This window comes from Pogona vitticeps, chromosome 2 (genome assembly GCF_051106095.1).
Source record: "Pogona vitticeps strain Pit_001003342236 chromosome 2, PviZW2.1, whole genome shotgun sequence".
NCBI classification, from domain to species: Eukaryota; Metazoa; Chordata; class Lepidosauria; order Squamata; family Agamidae; genus Pogona; species Pogona vitticeps.
The window spans coordinates 68,561,968-68,582,322 of NC_135784.1; the positions used below are offsets into that span (position 1 = coordinate 68,561,968).

Sequence of the window (20,355 nt, forward strand, 5' to 3'; positions counted from 1 at the left end):
CCCCAGGGGGCAGTTTCATTTTTCAAGGGGGCGGTAGAACGAAAAGGGGCAGCGTGGGGGTGCTGGAGCAGAAGGGGGGCGGTAGGGGCGCTGGAGCAAGCCAAACCTGTGAAGATGGCTGCAGCCTTTTTACAATGTGCATGAATATATATTTTCCTCCAATCTTAATTTAGTTTCAGAGTTTTTGTCTTGAAATTTTTAGTTCCTGCACTGCGGTTTGTTTTTATGCCCTTTTTATATTTCTTTTTGCGTCTTAAAATTCGTTTGCAACTAAATCATTAAGGGCATTTCATTTTCTTGGAATTGAATTTTGTTTTCAGGGGTCATTGGATTTAAGTGTCTTAAATAAATAAATAAATAAATAAATAAATAAATAAATAAATAAATAAATAAATAAATAAATAAATAAATAAATAAGATCTCATCACCACGGGGAGGGGGGCGATGATAACTTCCTCAATGGCTCAAGGGGGCGTTTCTTTCAAAAAGGTTAAGAACCACTGGACTAGTTGACCAGATGTTTTACCCAATTCAATAATATAGTCTAGTAGTTGGCCTACCTCTCAACAGCCATCGGTGTCGAAGTGGCCACATCACCGAGAGGTACCTATACCTCAACCTGCTCCTCACTTGGTATCGAAAAATCCTCGAACCATCGAGCAGATTTCATCCACACATGAGGCTTTTGCAACCCCAGCCTCCCGATACTTTCCTACTACTACAATAGATGATGGAAATCACTCTTCACACTCTGCATCGCCAGCATCCATGCTGTGCCATCACATCAGCAACCTCCGTTTTCGACATCACAAAGACACAGGCTCTGATATTGACGATCCTCAATATCCATCCTGCTCCATGGACACACGCACCATTCTGTTACATCAAAAGAGTTCCCATCCTCCGGTAAATCCAAGTCATTGACCCCAGCACTGTAACGACATCGAGCTCAACACCGAAGTCCATTCCTACCAATCAAGGTCCACCAAAGCTCAACCACCATCTTTTGATGTTGATGGTCCTCTACATCGACAGATGTCCATGGACATGCCGCCTCCATCTTTTCCAACTCCTAACTGGCAATACTACAAAACTCAGCCTCTCAACACCAATACTAGCTCAAACCTTCCAACAAGAAGGTCTCTCCATTGCCGAACAACAGATGCTTTCTGCCCGCCACACCGTAGACGCTACAGCCAAGTCCATGGCCACTTCAGTAGCCCTATGCTGCTTTTCCTGGCTCAGAATGGCCAACTTAGCCAAAGATGCTCGGGCATGTATCGTAGACCTCCCCTTTGATGGAGCAGGTCTTGTTCATGCTGAAACTGACAATATACTAGAGAACATACAAAAGAAATGTTCAGCAGCCAGACGTTGGAGAGTTTACCCTACCTACCAGCAACGTCCTCAGCAAAATCAATGGAAACGACTCTATAACTCATACCAGAGGTTCCAATGAGACCCTCCATAACAAACCTCTTACAATCCATACTTCAAAAACCAAAGAGCCAAAAGCCGGCAACAGCCTGCCACTAGGCGGAATGACCATAAACCCAAACACCATTCCTCTGACCGAGATCACCACTCACCACACCAACCCTGGCCTCTGGAAACACTTACCTGCATGGGAATCCATCACCGCAGATTCCTGGGTACTCTCCATCATCAAAAACCGCTACCACGTCCACTTCTTTGAACTTCCTCCAACAACACACATTGTTACTCCTCCGTCACAACCCCCTGCAAGAAGAAATAACAAATTTACTTCTCAAAGCAAAGCAAAGCGTGCTGCTTGTATACCGCCCCATAGTGCTTCAAGCACTCTCTGGGCGGTTTACAAGTTAATTATGCAGGCTAAACATTGCCTCCCTAGCGAGCTGGATACTCATTTTACTGACCTCGGAAGGATAGAAGGCTGAGTCAACCTTGAGCCGGCTACGTAGGATTGAAGCCCAGGTCGTGAGCACAGTTTTCACTGCAGTACAGCAGTTTAACCACTGTGCCACGAGGCGTGACAACCTGTCTATCGAAACAACATTGGGTTTTTCTCTCACTGTTACCATCCCCAAGAGACCCCCTATTATAGATTTAAGATTATTAAACAACTACATCGCCACCACAAAATTCCGCATCGTTACTCTAGAATCCGTTCTTCCCTTTCTTCAAAAAAAAAAAAATGACTGATTCACAGTCATAGACTTAAGAGATACTTTCATATTGCAGTACATCACACACAGAGAAAATTCCTTCATTTCCAACTTGGATCACAAGCGTACCAATTCAAAAGACTCCCATTTGGCCTTGCAACAGCTTCGAGAGTGTTCACCAAGTGCATGGTGCTAGTAGCTGTCCCCCTCAGATTCCAAAACATTCTCGTATTTCCATATATCAACGACTGGCTCCTTGTAGCTCACTCCCGTCGCAAAGATCGACGAGACACCCGTTTCACCCTTGCCCTTCTTTGCAATCTTGGTCTAACTATCAACAAACATAAACCAACATTAAAACCTACAAGGACTATACATTACATAGGCGCGTTCATAGACTCCACATGAGTATGTTCCTCCCTGCAAAAAAGAGACAGAATATCTTCACCTTACTTCTTAGCTTCACTCCACATGCCTTGATACCTGCTTTAACGGTGCAACGAGTTCTAGGCACCATGGCCTCTTTGACATCAGATGTACAACATGTGTGTCTCAAAATGAGATCTCTCCAATTCTGGTTTCTGTCCCTATTCGATCCACTAACAGACTCTCCCCACACTCTCCTAAGAGTCACTCCAGAATTGGCCTCTCAACTTCAATGGTGGCATTCCCATACCAACATTTCTATCAGACGACTGGTCCAACAACCTCACCCGCAAATAAAAAGTCAGTACCGACGCCAGTCGCACTGGCTGGGGGGCTCATTCCAAATCCCTCACAGTCCACACCAAATGGTCTCACAGAGAAAAACTGCTCCACATAAACGAGTTGGAGCTACTAGCTGTCATAAAGGCCAGCAAGGCTTTCAGAAACCTTCTTGTAGGAAAAATGATATATCGCCACCAACAACACAACGTCGATATACTATATCCTAAAACAAGGCGGCACCAACTCCCCAGGTCTCCTCTACCTAGCAGTCGACCTCAGGGGGGGGGGTTGTCTGCAACATCACGTCTGACTCACAGCCTTACACATCACTGGTCAAGGCAACAACCTAGCAGACTCTCTCAGCCGTACAGATGCTCAAGCTCACGAGTGGGAACTAGATCAATCATTATTCTGCACACACACTTACTTTTTTACTTTTATTAGATTTTTAGACAAAGTCTACTCGGGGTGGCTTACATACATGATAAAAAACACAACAAAAACATGACTCTTGATCTCTTTGCCTCCCGAGCGAATCGGAAATGTGAACTGTATTGCTCCCGAGCAGGAATAGGAAAACATTCCAGGGAGACTCCTTTGTCGGCCGTTGGCCCAAGACTCTTACCTACCTTTTTCCGCTGTTCCCTCTCCTCCACAAAGTTGTTGTCCATCTACAACAAGATAGAAGCAATGCCATCATTATAGTCCCTTGGTGGCTGAGACAGACTTGGTTCCCAGTTCTCTGCAGTCTCTCTTCAGACATCCACCATCTCCCCCGCCTGCCACACCTTCTCACACAGAACAACTCCCAAATCCTACACCCGGACTTACCTGTTCTGCACCTGGCAGCGTGGAGGATTCTCTCTCATTAATGAACATTCTTTATCATGCCAAAAAACCTTCCACAAGGAAAGCCTACCTGTACAAATAGAAAAAATTTCAATCCTTTACCAAATCTTCATCATCCTCCATCAATCCACTCCACTTTCCACTGTTCTCCGCTTCCTCCTACATCTCAAATCCAAGGGCCTCTCCATCTCATCCAGGGTATGATTCACAGAGGCCACTAAAAATGACAGGTTACCCAGCTGTAATTGTAGTTCTTCGAGTGGACCTCTGTGATCCACACATCCCACCCGTCCTCTCCTCTGTCACACCATTGTTTGCTTACTATTAAGCGGTGGTTGACAGAACTGAAAGGGGATGCTTGGTGCCAAGGTACTTATATGGTTGGGGAGGGGCATATTCTAATATGTTCATTGCTACCACAGAAGCTCTAAAATCTTCCGATGAGGCGCCACGCAGGGTGTGAATCACAGAGGTCCACTTGAAGAACTACAATTACAGCTGGGTAACCTGTTGTTTTCCTGTCAGCTTTCTTCATTATCTGATTTCACTTCCATGTAAAGTAATTGGGAATATAGTAGTTTGGATATTCATGGCTTTCACTTCCAGCAATGCCTTCTTATAGCTAAGGATCTTTTTCCTAGTTAACTTCACAGATGCCCTTCTAAGACTCAGTCATCCTCTGATTTCTTGGCTGCAGCTTCCATTTTGATTTATGATTAAACCAAGTTATAGAAAATTCCCAGTAGTCTCAGTTTCTTCTATAATTCTTCTTCAGCCATGGTTTTTGTCTTCTTAAGATTCAGCTATAATGTTGTGCACTTTTCTTTTTCAGCCTTCCTCAGTAGTCATTTCAAGTTGTTGGTCTTCTGCATACCTTAAATCAGTGGTCCCCAACCTTGGGCCTTCAGATGTTCTTGGACTTCAACTCCCAGAAATCCTGGCTAGCAGAGGTGGTAGTGAAAGCTTCTGGAAGTTGTAGTCCAAGAACATCTGGAGGCCCAAGGTTGGGGACCACTGCCTTAAATTACTCATGTTCCTTCCCCCAGATTTTACTCTTCCTTTCTCTAAATAATCCAGCTTCCTCTATGATCTGCTACATGTACAGACTGAACAGATAGGAAGATAAAATATTCACTTACCTGAGATCTTTGCCAATTGGAAACCATTCTGTTTTTCCATATTCTGTCCTAACAAGAGCCTCTTTTCCAGAATATAGGTCATGCATCAGGACAGTCAGATGATGTGAACCAGCCATTTATTTTAGAACAATTCATAGTTCTTCATCTATATAGTGAAAGGCATTGTTGTGACTTTTAAAACACAAACTAGTGTTCATTTGGCATTCTTTGATCTGCTCCAGTAGCCAGTGTATTTTGAATTATGATATATAGTGCCTTTCTCAGTCTAGGTTAAATGTCTGGCATTTCTTAGTCCATATATGGTAAATATATACTCCCTTTGGGGTGGAATATGTATCCAACATTTCCAGTCTATGGCCCTTATTTGATTTCCCATATTTCCTGTCATATTCTTTTTAGGATTACTTTAGCATAGTAAATCATAGTTATAGTGGGCCTATTTGAATCATTGAAACTTATGGAGATGTTTAATCACCAAATCTCCATTGATTCAGTGGGCTCATCTAATGTGATTTACTATGCAAAGTAACAGGCTTTAGGTCATTACATAGTTTCAATTTTATCTTTATTTTACCACGGCCAGATAATATTTTCATACTGACCATTCTGTATCCCTAATCCAGGTTGACATTTCTTGGATCCTTGAAAGAGATCTCTGGGTTTTTCTTGTTTCTGTTTGCCTGTATTTCTTTGCAAAGATTATTATACTTGTTCTCTTTATCTCTTTGTGCAGGTTGCTTAACAATTGCCTTTAGGATGCTGACTCTATTTCTATTTCTGTTATCTCTTATTTTTCTTTTTTTGATTGTCAACAACCATTTAAAGAGTTTCTCAAGTAATTCATTGGGACTACTATTTTCTTTTGATAGCTATTCCAACTTCTGGGAATCTTCCCAAGTAATAACTCTGATTTAAGTTCTGATTCGTGGCTAAATGAGTTTAGTCATGCAAATCAGTTTTTTATATTATATTTGGATTCTTCAGGAATTATGTTTTGGAACATTGGTTGTTTTTATGCTTCAGATTTACTCTGTGTTTTTATATTAAAAGTTCATGGCCTGTAGTACAGCCAGCCCTGTTCTTGATTTTGCAGAGAGGATTGGGTTTCTCCATCTTCTGCTTCTGTCTTTTGTTTGACTGTTATATTGGCCATCTAGTGATACCCACAAGTAGAATCATTTGTTTCTACAAGCATGTAATTGCAATAAACAAATTGTGGGTGGAATTCAATGAGTTGTTCTTCTGCTTTATTTCTTGCTCTACACCCTAGTCACTCATGATTATCTGCACATTTGTTTGTGTGTATGATGGTAGTGTTTATACATGTTCTCTGACGTCCGGTTGATACAATTCCATCATATTTTCTATGATAGCTCTAACTGCTTGTGCGCTACATCTTCATTTCTTTTGACTTTGTCATTTTCAGTGTAAAACACTTTTGAATTATTTATTTATTTATTCTATTTATACCCCGCCTGTCTGGTCATTTCGACCATTCTAGGTCATGTTTCAGTTCAATTTAACTAACTCTTACCAAGTATCACTATGTTTAAATGTTCCCTTTCTTGTTTTACAATTTTGAGCCTACCACGATTCACGCTTCTTACATTCCATGTTCTAGTTATGTATGTCCCATAGCACTGTACCTTCCTTTTGTCTCTATACACATCAGCTCTACTTTAGACTCTTCATTAGTGATAGCACTATACGTACATGTATTTGGCTGAATGAGTTCCTTCCTACCTGGAAGTTTCAGCTTCCAGCATTATTTCTTGATTCATTATATATTGTCTCTTCATAAGGTTTTCAAGGTATTTGGAGGTGGTTTACCATTGTCTTTTTCTTTGCAGCAGTAACAGGAGTTAGTGTGAGTATTCCTGCTATTCCCTGTGAAATATCCTGCCACTATCCCTGTCTGCTATCAGTAACTGCCTTTAAAAATTTCTCTCCTCCATCCCCATTCAAACTAACAGTTCACAGACTGTTGCAATCTGAGGTAACTTTTGAAGAGGATGAATGTATCTTAATCCATTCCACCTTGGGTAATCCTGCTAAAAGGTTAGACATGTAATAGAATATAACTCTGATAGTACTGTTCTCAGCTTTGCTGACAATCCCCTCACCCCATTAAGATGTGCATCCAAGAGCAAGAGTAGGTTTTGCAGTACCATAAAACTGAAAAATGAGAAGAACAACACTAAATTTTAAACCAAAAGTTTAGGAAAAGAAACTACAGTATTAGCAAGCAGAAGCAATCTTTGATACTCTACTGAAAGACTTTTATTAGGTTGCCATATGAATAAACTTACATAACATCAGAATTCCTGTAAGTCTGGTAGGACTTTATATTATGTGTATGGAAGAACACTTGTTTATGGGTTGTGTTATTTGTCTTTTTATATTGTAGGTTACCCAGCAAACCAAGGAGCTTGAAACATTTCCACACCCCAAAACTTTGACAAAAGCAAGCCAAGTACGTATTTAAATCTTCTAATCATTGCGTTGCATTCACAGAAGTTCCTAGTGAAACTCAGAGAAGTATATCCATTGTTAGTCCAATTAGAGCAGCCTTGCTGAAATTAGTGGAACTTGCATTTCATCTGACTAATAAATTTCATTCATTTCCATGGGACCTACTCTAATTGTGACTAACATTAGTCACAAATTTAAGCCACAGTTCTTTATGTTCTCTAGATCATATGTACTGCAAATTGCCTTCAGGATTTTTTAAGCCAACTTAGATAAATCCATTCTAAATATTTTTGTTGTTGTTTAGTCGTTTAGTCATGTCCGACTCTTCATAATATTCTAATTCTATCCACAGTCAATGCTAAATTTAATTAATTAATTAATTAATTTACTGTTTAGAGTTCTATAATGCCCCATAGGGCTAGAGCACTCTCCTGGCAGTTTACAACACAGTTATGCAAGGAACATTTTAGGTTGGTTGTTCTGGGTTTTTTGGGCTCTTTGGTTGTGTTCTGAAGGTTGTTCTTCCTGACGTTTCGCCAGTCTCTGTGGCCGGCATCTTCAGAGGACAGCAACCTGTACTCTGGTTGTTAATTGCTGTATTTATTTATTTATAAACCAACCTCTAAGGATTTTAAAGTAGAAAATACCAGTCACACAATATACAGTAAAACAATATGTATACAATATCTATGTAATTCTGAAGATCAACATTCATTATATGCCAAACCAGGAAAAGTTGAAAAAATAGACATGTGTTCAGTGTGCCATCTATTGTATTTTTCACACTATAAGACTCACTTTTTCCCACAAAACAGGGAGGTGGAGAGTCTGTGCGTCTTATGGAGCGAAGAAAACAGATTATTTTTTCCTGTTTTCTACTCCTAAAAATTTGGTGCGTCTTATGGAGAGGTGCGTCTTATGGAGCGAAAAATACGGTAAATATCAGGTTTTCTGGAGCCTACTTAATGTGAGGAAGAAGAATATTTCAAGTAGTGGGCACTCCCATGCTAAATGGCTTCCTTTCAGTAAGTGTAGAGCAGACCTGAAGAGAATGGGGCACCTCTAGCACCTCTTCTACAGATGACCTCATAAAGAATTTGTAAAGAAGAAATCAGCCTCTCTGAGAAGTTGTCCTAGTAAAATGCTAATATTTTGTCAATACAGTGGTGCCTCGCATAACGTTTTTAATTGGTTCCAAAAAAAAAAAACCTTATGCGAAAAAAACTTTATGCAAAACACCATTTCCCATAGGAATGCATTGGAAACCGGTTAATCTGTTCCAATAGGCACGGATTGGCGTCCTTAAGCGAAAAAACCCATAGGAAACATTGTTAAACGATACAATGTTTCCTCCATTGGAATGTATTGAAGCCGACTCAATACATTTCAATGGCTTTGCGAAGTCAATTTTTGCAAATTTAAGTGTGTCATAAAAGGGTCAAAAATGATTTTAAATGCTTGGATTAGCTTCTGCACCCTCTAAAACGGATGCAAAAGTTAATTTGGCTTTGATCTGACTTTTCGTTAATTTATGCTGAATTTTTTCCCCCCAACTTTTGACAGCTGTCAAAATCTGACAGCTCCATTGTTTCCTATGGGGGAGAAAAAAATTCACAAAAAATTAATGAAAAGACAGATCAACGCCAAATTAAGTATGCACACATTTTAGAAGGTGCACTAACGATTCCAAGCATTTAAAACCGTTTTTCAACATGTTAAGACACTTTTGTAATTGAAAAAATGAACATCGTTAAGTGAAGCAGGGGACCTAAAACCAAAAACGTTAAGCGAAGCATGGTCCCAAAATCGCTATGTGAAAATCGCCCATAGGGAAAAACGTTATACGAAGCACAATCTGACTCTGAAAAAATAAACGTTAAGCGAAAAAAACGTTAAACGAAGCAAACGTTATGCGAGGCACCACTGTATGTTTATTCTGGACTCTTTACACTCATTTGCTCTTCAGCTGATAAAAGAACACAGCAGTAGGCTATTGCCAAAAATTAATTTCTTAAAGTTTCTCAGTCTTCTTGGAGTACATATTAGAGTCTTTCATTCTATCGTAAGAATAAGTTCCTATCCAGTTTATAAAGAAGCTGAGAACACATCAGCAGTTGGAATACAGTTTGATTTGTTATAAATTCCAGTGGAACTTTGGATCGTTTGGACTTCTTAATTATTTGACTAGTAGATATGTTGTCTTTAATCCTTTTGACCACAGTGGTTACTCTTAAGAATTTATAACTTCTGTGAGCCATTGATTCTAGTCAACTAAACAATTGTTCCAATCTGTTTAGAACTCCTTGTAGCACAAATTCTTCCTGCCCTGCTGGTACTGGAAGCATCCATGAATGGAGCCAGCAAAGCAACTGTATTCTATGCCAGTATGCATAGAAATACACAGTATTTCTTCTTCACTTCCAACAAAAATAAAAAGAGAAGCACCTACATCTTATATTCCTTCCATGTGAGCAGGGGCTTCTAATATTATCCAAAAAGGAAGAATACTGTACTGTGGATTCTTCCATACTGCTGAAGTAATGTCTAAATAGTCTCTGATATATGTACACAATTCTTTAAAGAACAGTTAAATGTTCACAGTCAAAAATCAATCCCTTTCCTGTGCAGGTTGCTTCTTCACAGTTTGCTGCAACTACAACCACAGTGGTACCATCTGTCCTATTGTCACCAAGTGTGTTTCAACAGTCAGCTACAAAATCCTCTGAAACTGAAAGCAAAGTCAGCTCCTCTTCTCCTCCTACCCTTGGAGCAGCAGATGTTCAAGCATTACCTCCTACAGTTCTCAGTAGATCACAGCTTCAAGAAACTTTAATACATCTAATAAAGGTATAACAGATTTTGTGTATGTGTGTGTCCTGTAGCAACATTCATTTTTAAAAATCCACCTTATAGTTTCGGGGTTCTGATCAGTAGATGTTACAAGTGTCTTGTTCGCTCCCAGTTTATTCTGGTATATAATGCTTCACATGGCACATAGATCAAGTTTGTTTATCATTCCTTTTTGTAAATGAAAGGCAGCTTGGCTCCTTTAAATAGTTTCAAGGATGCTTTCCAGTTTTATAGAAACATCTTCACCTGCAAAGTCATTTTATACATGTGCCAATAAATGGTGAACGCTCTTCTTATACCAAGAACGAACTGGTGTTAAAAGGATTGTTTTGTCTTCTGTGTCACCATGAGGGTCACAGACCTTTGTGCTACATCAGTACACTCTAGTTCTTTCTACAGTGGTATCAGTAAGTCTTGCTCACATACAAAATAGAGCTCTAAAAACAACACGCCATAGAAATAATCTACTTTGGTAATAGAATTGTTAGGGCTGAAATGGACCCATACTAGGTCACAGAATCAGCTTTGTAGCCCATGTTTTGTTTCTTTGTCAAGGTTTTTTTTCTGCACAACCTGCTGTTTCTTTTTCTCTGCCAGAACTACAAGTGAAACAAAGAAATTTGCTGACTGTGAAGGGGTGGGTGTGGGGAAAGCCCTGTGAACAAAAGCTGGGCTGTCAGCACTTTTACTGTGTAATTAAAGTCATGTTGGACTCTCAGGTTCCTACCAATAGTCTTGAGAATCCATTTTGTGATGTTTTCAATCTTGATACTGTGTTCTTTATTCTGTCCTCTAGTTCATGTATATGCCAAGCCTCAGAAAGCTTAGCCTACATTGTGTGTATCGTTGTTCCAATACACTGGATTTCTGTTTCATTATTACCTGTTTTCTTAATTATTCAAGGTAAATGGGTTCATTGCTGCTGCGAGAAAGGCAGCGTTGTAGGACTGTGGTATCTGAGCTAATCTAATTCTGTTTCTTTTTCTGCTGTGCTTTTTGCTTTTCTTTCACTGATGTAGTAGCCATATACTGTATGTGTTTCACTTCTTCAGTGGCTTTTTGGGAGGAGGGTGTAACATACTTCTTCCCTATAACACTTGCTAGTTCCATCAGTGTGTTCTGCTTCTGTCACCTTCTTTCTCTTTACCTTCTCTTCTCTCCTTGACTTCAGGAGGATCTGTACACAAGAAATGCATGACACATTTTATATGTGTACCCATGGAAAGGAGATAACTATCACAGCCAATTCACATTGTAGTTTAATAGAACTAGTTCCCTAATTAGTGTTGTTTACCCGTATTGGAACTGTCCTAGCAGCTCCAAAAGAATTTTGAGAGTAACGCTCCATGTGTCACAACAGAATTTAACCTAAGGACAGACAGCACATTTAAATTGATGCTTATATTAAACAGCCTTAATTGAACTACAAGGATGGTGGGATCCATTAATATTTCGAGATAAAGCATTTGTTGTAATATTTTACAGCTTTACTTGTATAATATACAGTACCTTTGTAAATGTTTTCTATCAGTTCTGAAGAAGTGGAAGTGTGCTACTAACATTGTGGCTGCTAGAAACAAAATTCCCTTTTGCTATACCTGCTTTTTTGTTTGACTTCAGTAGGAGCTAGATGTTGCTGAAGGTAGGGGCTACAGGACAGGAGGAGGCACTTGGTATGGATGACTTGCTTATGCTCCTGGCTGCGTGGTCCCTCTCTTTTGCTAATGCAGCTGATGCCAATCTGTTTTCAGTGCCATCTAGTGGCTGTTTTGGTTATTGACAGATGGCCCATCTGCCACTGAATCTGCCAGAGTAAAATGTATCTGTTCCCTGAAAGGGGATAGACTGAGCATCCTATGCAGGTCCATCCAGACATCTTTGTAAGTAGAAAGATCTGAAAGAGGCACGTTTACTTTTCTTCCTCAGATGCAGGATATGGCTTTTGCCAGAGATTGAGCTGCTTGTGCATTGACTGGAAAGCTGAAATTTTGTTCACGTTGCTGCCCAGAAGGTTAACTGCTAAAATATAAAAATGGAACAGAGCCATGAAGGTTGAATCTACTGGATTACATGTGTAAAAATGGAGCATGTTTTTATACAGATCATCCAGCAGAGTCAACCTTTATGGCTTTATGAGGAAAGATAAACATTGATCAGGGATTTGAATGCAGGCTTTTCTGGACACCACATTGGAGTAGTATCTAGTTGTGGCTCACATCACCTAGGCAAGCACTGTACAGAACAGTGTACAACACATCTTTCTCATCACAGAGCATGAATCCTTTTTACAGTACTTGGTTGTACGTCGCCATGATTGACAGCAGAGATGTACTAGAGCAGTGGTCCCAAACCTTTTTGAGGGGCATGCCACGGCCAAGTACCAGGGCGCGAACTGAGGGTTGGGAACCCCTGTACTAGAGAGTATGTGCTATGTTGCCTGTATTTGATACTGCTAATACACTCAGAATACTTTATACTATAGATTCAGTTGTCTTGATACTCCCCCATTTTTCGATGGAAATTTGTTGTTTACCTGTCATCCCACTTGAGCACAGCTTCTGCTGCTTATGGAAAACTCATTTTCATTCTTCACAAAAGCTATCTGCAGCACTTTGCCTCTTCTGGTACAACCCATTCCATACCTGCTCCATTGCACTGGTTCCCCCAAAATTAATTATAAGAAAGGCAGGGAGCTGAAATAGAGGGTAGGGAATTCTCTACACCAAATCCATGATGGGCCAGATAACATTCAGGGACGGCCACAGCCTCTGGATGAGCTGCTTCAGCTGGGAAGGTCCTAGAAGTGTCAGCTAAGATTCACATTCTGTCCACCTCTAAACCATGTGTGGAGGACTGCACCTGTGAGGGGATATATGAATATGAATACCCCTCTTTCAAAGTTCTATCATGGAAATACCAATGGAACAGTTCTTGTACTTTTTCACTGGCAAGACATGGGAGACTATTCAATATGCATCGCTTTAACATGTAGTAAACCACCCTGTTTCCCTGAAAAATAAGACCTACCCTGAAAATAAGCCCTAGTATGATTTTTCAGGATGCTCGTAATATAAGGCCTACCTCCAAAATAAGCCCCAATTAAGTGAAACCCCGCCCTCCACCTTGTGCAGCAACCGGAAGAAGATGGCATGACTGTATTTGCATAAATTAAACTTTCACCCTGGTTTAATCCAGAGCTGTGGTCAACGAAGCTAAATAGGAGAAGGCTAGAGCAATATGGAGGCAGAACCCAACAGAAAATATTCAAATAGCTATCAGGATCGCGACTAACCTCTACCAATGTAAGGTGAAGTCTTCTAGTCGAGCTTACTTCGTTGTCCAGATAAGCGAAGCCTCCAATCAGCAGGTGGAACTTTTCCATATAGTTTGTGATCTATCCAGAGTTGGTCATAGTGGCTGGCCTCCCACTAGCATCTCACCTGACCAATTTGCAGCCTCTTTAAAATCAAAAGTGTAGGCCATCTGCTGGGATCTTACCCCCTATTTGAAAACAGTGGATTGAGCTGAGGCGTCCAGTGCTCTGTCTTGCCCAATGAGACTTAACCACTTTCAGCCTGTGATGTCAGACATGTGGACAGAGTGCTTGACCGCCGTCGTGCCACCATCTCCTCCCTTGACCCTTGCCCGGCCTGGCTAATCAAAGCAGCCAGGCTTATAACATCTGAATGGGCTACGGCAATAATTAATGGGTTTCTCCTCAAGGAGACACTCGTTAGGCCCATTAGGAAGAAACCGAGCTTGGCTGCGGATGATATTGGTAATTACAGGCCCGTCGCCAATGTTTCCTTCCTCAGCAAGGTAGTCGAGAGGATGGTGGCTGATCAGCTGCAGACTCCTCTGGATGAAACCAATGCCCTGGATCCATTCCAGTCGGGCTTCAGGCCACGCCATGGCACAGAAACAGCATTGGTTGCCCTTTTTGTGGGAGGCCATCGGGCTGGTCCTCCTCGATATCTCAGCCACCTTTGATACCGTCAACTATGGTATTCTCCTGGGGAGGCTCTCCGAGTTGGGAATCAGTGCCTTGCTCTTGCCTGGCTCCATTCCTTCTTGGAGGACTGTCCCCAGAGAGTGCAGATTGGAGAGAGTTTCTCGGCCCCGTGGAGCCTCAATTGTGGAGGTTCCACAGGGCTTGATTATCTCTCCAGTGCTGTTTAACGTCTATATGAGGCCACTGGGAGGGGTCATCAGGGCATGTGGGGCTTTGTTTCATCAGTACGCTGATGATACTCAGGTCTACATCTCCTTTTTTCCAACAACAGTGGATGCTGTTTTGTCCCTTGAGCACTGCCTGGGGGCAGTTCAGCAATGGATGCAGAGGTGAATGGACTAAGGCTGAATCCGGGCAAGACAGAGGTCCTTCGGGTGGGTGTCCTAGACATCAGTGGTCTGGGAAACTCCCTTTCCTTTGGGGGGGGTGTGACTCTTACCACCAACAGTAAGGTTCGCAGCTTGGTGCTCACCATGGAGACCCAGGTGTCCGTTCCGCACATTTCCACCTTCGGCAGATTGCCCAGCTGCATCTTGATGTGGGGGTGCGCATTAAGTTGGTCCATGCGTTCGTAGTCTCAAGACTACTGTAATGCGCTCCATGTGGGGCTGCCTTTGAGACTGACGCGGAAACTTCAGATGGTACAAAATGTCCTGGCCAGACTTCTTACAGGGGTGAAAAGGTACCAACATATTTCCCCAATGCTGGCCGCCTTGCATTAGCTTCCCATCTGTTTCCGCATTGATTTAAAAGTCCTTACGATTCTTATAAAGCCCTAAACGGTTTATGACCTCAGTAATCTGGCGGAGCGCCTTCTCCCACCCAGTTCTGCTAGAGTCACTTGTTCCAGCCAGGCTGGGCGGCTGAGGGGCCTAACGCCGGGGGAGATCCAGAAGGAAAGAACAAGGAGTAGGGCCTTTTCTGCAGTGGCCCCTCGCCTTTGGAACAACTTGCTAGTGGAGATCAGCCTGGCTCCCTCTCTGGGTGTTTTCAGGAACAAATTTAAAACCTGGCTATTTGGGCAGGCTTTCTCTCCTGCCATATCTTAACTGCCATATCTTAATTATACTTCGCCATCTTGGACTTAGATGTTTTTGGTTTTATTGTTATTTAATTTGTAAGCCTCCCAGAGTGACCCTTGGTCTAGATGGGTGGGATAGAAATCTAATTGATTGATTGATTGATTGATTGATTGATGTAGATGTAGATGTAGATGTAGATGGTTGTACATGAAAAAAATAAAACATCCCCTGAAAATAAGCCCTAATGCTTTTTTGGAGCAAAAATTAATATGAGACCCTGTCTTACTTTTGGGGAAACACAGTAGCTCCGACCACTTTGTGAAAAGGCAAGATATAAATCAGATTTTCAACAAATAATAATTTTTAATTTGAAAGCCTTCCTGCCTATTCTACTGCTTATATTCTAGATGTCTGCTTGAAAGTCCTGTGCACCACTAGTAGGTATTATTTATATGAAATAATATTGCTATGTATCATCTGCTGGTGTTTCTCCTTCCCTCTCACAAAGTCTTGAACTCACTGTTTCTCAGGAGCTGGATTTTTCACTCAAGTAATATGTCTGGTCTTCAGTTCAAATTTGTAGAGAAAGCCTTTGCAAGTAGGAAAAAATATCAATAGCATTTCTGTCATAGGCATGATTGTGCTCTTTTTTCTCTTTCTCTCTTCAGAATGATGCAAATTTTCTTAGTACACTTCATGAAGTCTATTTACAAGTCTTGACCAAGAATATGGACAGCATCAAACTATAGCCGAAGTGAACTCAACTCACTGACTGCCCACCTGCTTAAGGAACAATAATGTCTCTTCTCTAAAACTGTAATCTTTTAAAATACTGTTTTTAGTTTATTAAATATTATGTTTGGCCTCCATGGAGGCCTTATTTTTTAGAAGAAACTATATGAGTTATGTCCTCAGAATCGATCTAGCTTTCACTGTGACCAGTCACCAGCAGTCTTTTATTTCTGTTTGAGAAAAAAATGCTCTCTGTGTTCAGGAGCACATTATTTTAGTGGTTTTAAGTAGCTTAGAAAAAAGTCTTTACACACCCATCCATATACACATGGATGGGTGTGTAGAGACTTTTGAATAATTGTGGCAGATGTGTTCTAAGATGATATTTTGGCATTAAAGCAAGAACAATAAAAGCTGTGAAAATAGCCTGCTAAATTAAGGAGCCCAGGAAGGGCTGAACAACACCAGCCCATAGAGGACTTCCACGGGTACAACACTGAGTTTCAGCAGAACTGGAAGGGGGTGAGTCTCCCCCCCCCATGCAGCCCTCTGTGCACCCTCAGAATTATCCTTGGCAGGCCAGATGACCCTACAGAGGTGGTTTTCCTGGTATATGGAGGGCTTAGAGAAGGGGAAGAAAGTTTTAAAAATTCTGCCAAGGCCATGTTGGGATTTAGCCCTAAAACATTAGGGCTTTGGAATAAAATGGATATGCAATCCAAAAATTATACTTCTAGCCTTACATGTATACAGTGGTATTGCCTAACAATTTGGCTTCCATAGTTTGCAGTGCAAGTCTATATATTCAGTTTTCCTGAGGCAGAATAAACCGGCTGTCAGTTAAATCTTTAACAATACATAGGATGTGCTGTCATGCTAAAGGTACTACTTTAAACCAAAAGTATTTTAAATAGGAATGGATAAAACATTGTGGTGGTTACATTATGGAGGAGGAGTTTCTTTGTAGGAAGAAGAGGCTGGTATCAGAAGTGTGTGTAATTTCATTTTTGCTGTTAGTTCATGAACAATAATTGCTTTTGTAACTGTTCCCCAGGTTTTTCGGATTTTGTGAGTTGCTTTCCTATTTGGGTTAAAAATTCATTATTATACTGCTGTGTAAAGATCAATCTTCTTCCCCAACAAAGTCAGACTCTGATCTGTGTTATTTTGTAAGCTGCTATTGATCTCTCTGTAATTTATACTAATTTTATTATCGCATGTGATAGTCGCTAGCAATACTCTAGTAGGATCCAAGTTATTAAAGCAATAGTAATCTTTAAAGGATGGGATTTTTTTCTGTAGGAAAGTCTTTGTTTTATATTGTGAAATGTAATTTTGTAGTCAGTTTAAGAATCAATATGCACTGCTTATTTTTCAAACCATTGTTAAAATGGCCGACGTATGCCAGCTTGACTCTACACATTACAGACGTTTCCATTGCAAACCATTGAAATTTGCAAAAATTCACAGGGAAGATCTTGAACAAACCTCATTCTTTCAGTAGCATTTGCAGTTGAAAGTCTTGGTGTAGATTGTACCTGCTACTTTTAAAAATTTAAATGTGGTAATGGTAGCAGTGTCAGTATCTAGTTACTGTGATAATTATGATTCCACCATAAATCAGTGTTTCTAATATAAACAGTATGTTGATTTTAAAAAAAAAATCTGTTAAAGATAAGTATTTCGGTTTGAGTTAATTTAAGTAGTTTTTCATTTAGCAAACTGCCTTCTGAGAGAACCTCTTCAGCCTTTGAACTCAATATTTCTGGTTGCAAACGTATTTTCTATGGGTAAGTGTGCAGAATTCAGGGAAATGGGTTAGCAATGACATGCACATTTGACTTACGCATTGGCTTTAATTGTGAAACTCAGATGCATCTTTTCAGGCTTTCCAGACCTTTTGTAGTAAACATATGAGGTCTCTATTTGTATGCTAGACCTTTAATAACCCATTCATACATGTGTACCTACAAAAATGCTGCTTACCTAATACAGTCTGTTTTTAAGCTTCTTCTGTGAAAGAAAACCAAGCCAGCAGAGTACCCAGTATATTTTAATTGTTTATTTGTTTAATTGCTATATAACCTGAACCAAATTTATACCATGCTGTGTTGATGATGGATAACAAAGACTTAGCAAGCAGTCCTTAATTATCTGAATGAAAAGATCATTCTCAAACAGGAACGTGAGAATAGTGGCTGTAGAGCATTACTAGGCATTCAAATTGATCACAACCTTTAAAATAATATCCAAAGACCTATATAAATAAATCGATAAAGGATTTTTCATATTGAATGTACTCTTACAGTCCTGTGTCTTCAGGGTTTGATAAGAAAGGGAATATTACATTAAGCAGCATTAACATTTTCAGATATGTCTGTTCTAGTACACTTCATATTCCTGTTTACTGTTTTGCATTGTAATTGTCTATCTTAAAAAAAACTCACTTGGTAGCTGACAGATCAGAATTCTCAGTTATAAGTATGAACAATGTCAGGAAGCAGTTCTGGTTTTGAAGAGAATGTCATTAGCTGAAATTTGATATGAAAATTTCTATTTTTGATGGTAGCTTTGTATCAATCTTTACTTTTACGCACATGGATGTTACAACAGTTGTGTAGGTAGTGGGCTTGTGAAAGGAAAACAGAAGTTTACCACACAATCCAAACACTGTAAACATCATGCAGTGTAGCATATCTGTTGTCTTACTGTTTATTGTAATGTGACAAAAAAAATGAAAAACTTCTAAAGATTGCTTTGATTTAAAAAAACCTGGCTGCAAAGTAAAATCACAGATGTTTATAAAATGTGGAAATCACTAAACAATTTTCATCTGGTCATCTTAACATTTTTATTCCAAGTTTCGATTTATAATAATCTTAATCTTGTTACCTGCATGTGACTATAACAGATACATAACTAATCAACTTGGACATTTCATTTGATGGTTTTTGCTTTGTTCTGTTTTAGTATGGTATACTGTATTTCCTGAATGTAGACTGTATTTTTAGACTGTATTCCAAAGCAAATATTTACTAATTAAGCATGTATTTTTCTGTTGCCTGTATGCAACCTTTTTTTTTAACACACACATACACACTTAATATATGTCTACTCAGAAATGGCTATAAAACACACAGTTTATTCAAGACTTGATTATTCTAGGTAAAAGGTAAAACTACTGTTGCATTAACAATACAATGTTATATTAATGATGTGCCTAATGGCTTTGTATTTGTGACACACCTTACAAAAGTTAAATAGTTTGCAAAGGTCTATGGCACAATCCAGCAATGGAAAAGTAGTTTGCATTTATTTCCTGTTTTGAGATGGAATTTAATCATAGGTCAAACATAAGAAATTTTGAATTTCCTAGATGTTGTTTTTTTCCCTTGGGTTTAGTCCATTCCAGAATCCACCAAGGCCAAAAGTAGGCAAGGGTATAATTATTAAGAAACGTTTCAGGAAAAAGATTTTAACGGAGAGTGTTCTGACAAAAAACAACACAACCTAGCCAATTGGCTACTGAGTTGCTTCTTAAACATATCTTGAAAAGAGGAATGTGTGCAATATATATTTCACCTCCAGTTTTGGCATCATTATGAAAATATTAAGATGCAATATCTTCACTTTAAGTAGGAAAAATCGCAATAATATTCCCTTTGTGGTTTGTTTTTGTACCAGTTTGACATTGTGAACATGTGGTGGTTCAAAATGCACACTATACTCAATGCGTGGGTTTACTGCTTTAATTTGCACTCATGTGCACATTGAGAGCTTGAGGTGCTTCAAATCTTTGGGATTTTATGTGATAGCTTTTGAAAAACATTGGGCATAATCCTGTCCCATAGGTGCCATATCCAGCCCTAAGTAGTTCATAGAAGTTCTATGTTAGCCCTATTTTCCTGTCTCTTGGGCACATGGGAAGCATAAAGGGCCAGTAGGTAGGGAATGGAACTCTTGTAGATACCACCCATTTTCTTTTCCAGCTCTCCTTGACCAATATTTGCCTGCCTGTGTGTATCTGTAGGTTGGGCGCATTGGTAATAGATTTGTTTTGCTTCTGAAGGAATCCTCCATCTGTTGATGCTGCACCTGTGCAGGCCTGAATTATGCCCAGTGGTTTTTAAGAAACTTTTAGCCTGTTGCCATAATGCATTATTAACATTTCAGTATATGAGTATGTAATTTGTGCCATCTTATTATGTTGGCAAATATTAAGTTATTGCATAAATGTTTAAAAATGAACATTTTTCATTGAAAATTTTGTATGTTTGCAAATATATTTTTGTAATAAAACTCCAAAGACAAATGTTTTAGTCTGTCCTAAAATCCTCTTGATGGCTGTTCATTTTCTGAGAAGCTAAGCAAGACTGTGGTGAAATCTTAATTGATTTGATAAACACATATGACTGGAAACTCAG

The 20,355-nt window shown here is 39.8% G+C and overlaps 1 protein-coding gene across 2 annotated transcripts in view; it reads left to right on the top strand.

Moving 5' to 3' along the window:
* DCP1A (decapping mRNA 1A) overlaps positions 1-17,884 on the top strand; it is a 66,283-nt gene extending 48,399 nt beyond the window's left edge. For both annotated transcript variants that reach the window (XM_020803875.3, XM_078385337.1), the window contains 3 exons: positions 7,251-7,316; positions 9,944-10,162; positions 15,868-17,884. In XM_020803875.3, the coding sequence (XP_020659534.3) occupies positions 7,251-7,316; positions 9,944-10,162; positions 15,868-15,948 (366 nt within the window). In that variant the 3' untranslated portion in view covers positions 15,949-17,884. The remainder of the gene's footprint in view (positions 1-7,250; positions 7,317-9,943; positions 10,163-15,867) is intronic.
* Positions 17,885-20,355: the final 2,471 nt, after the last annotated feature.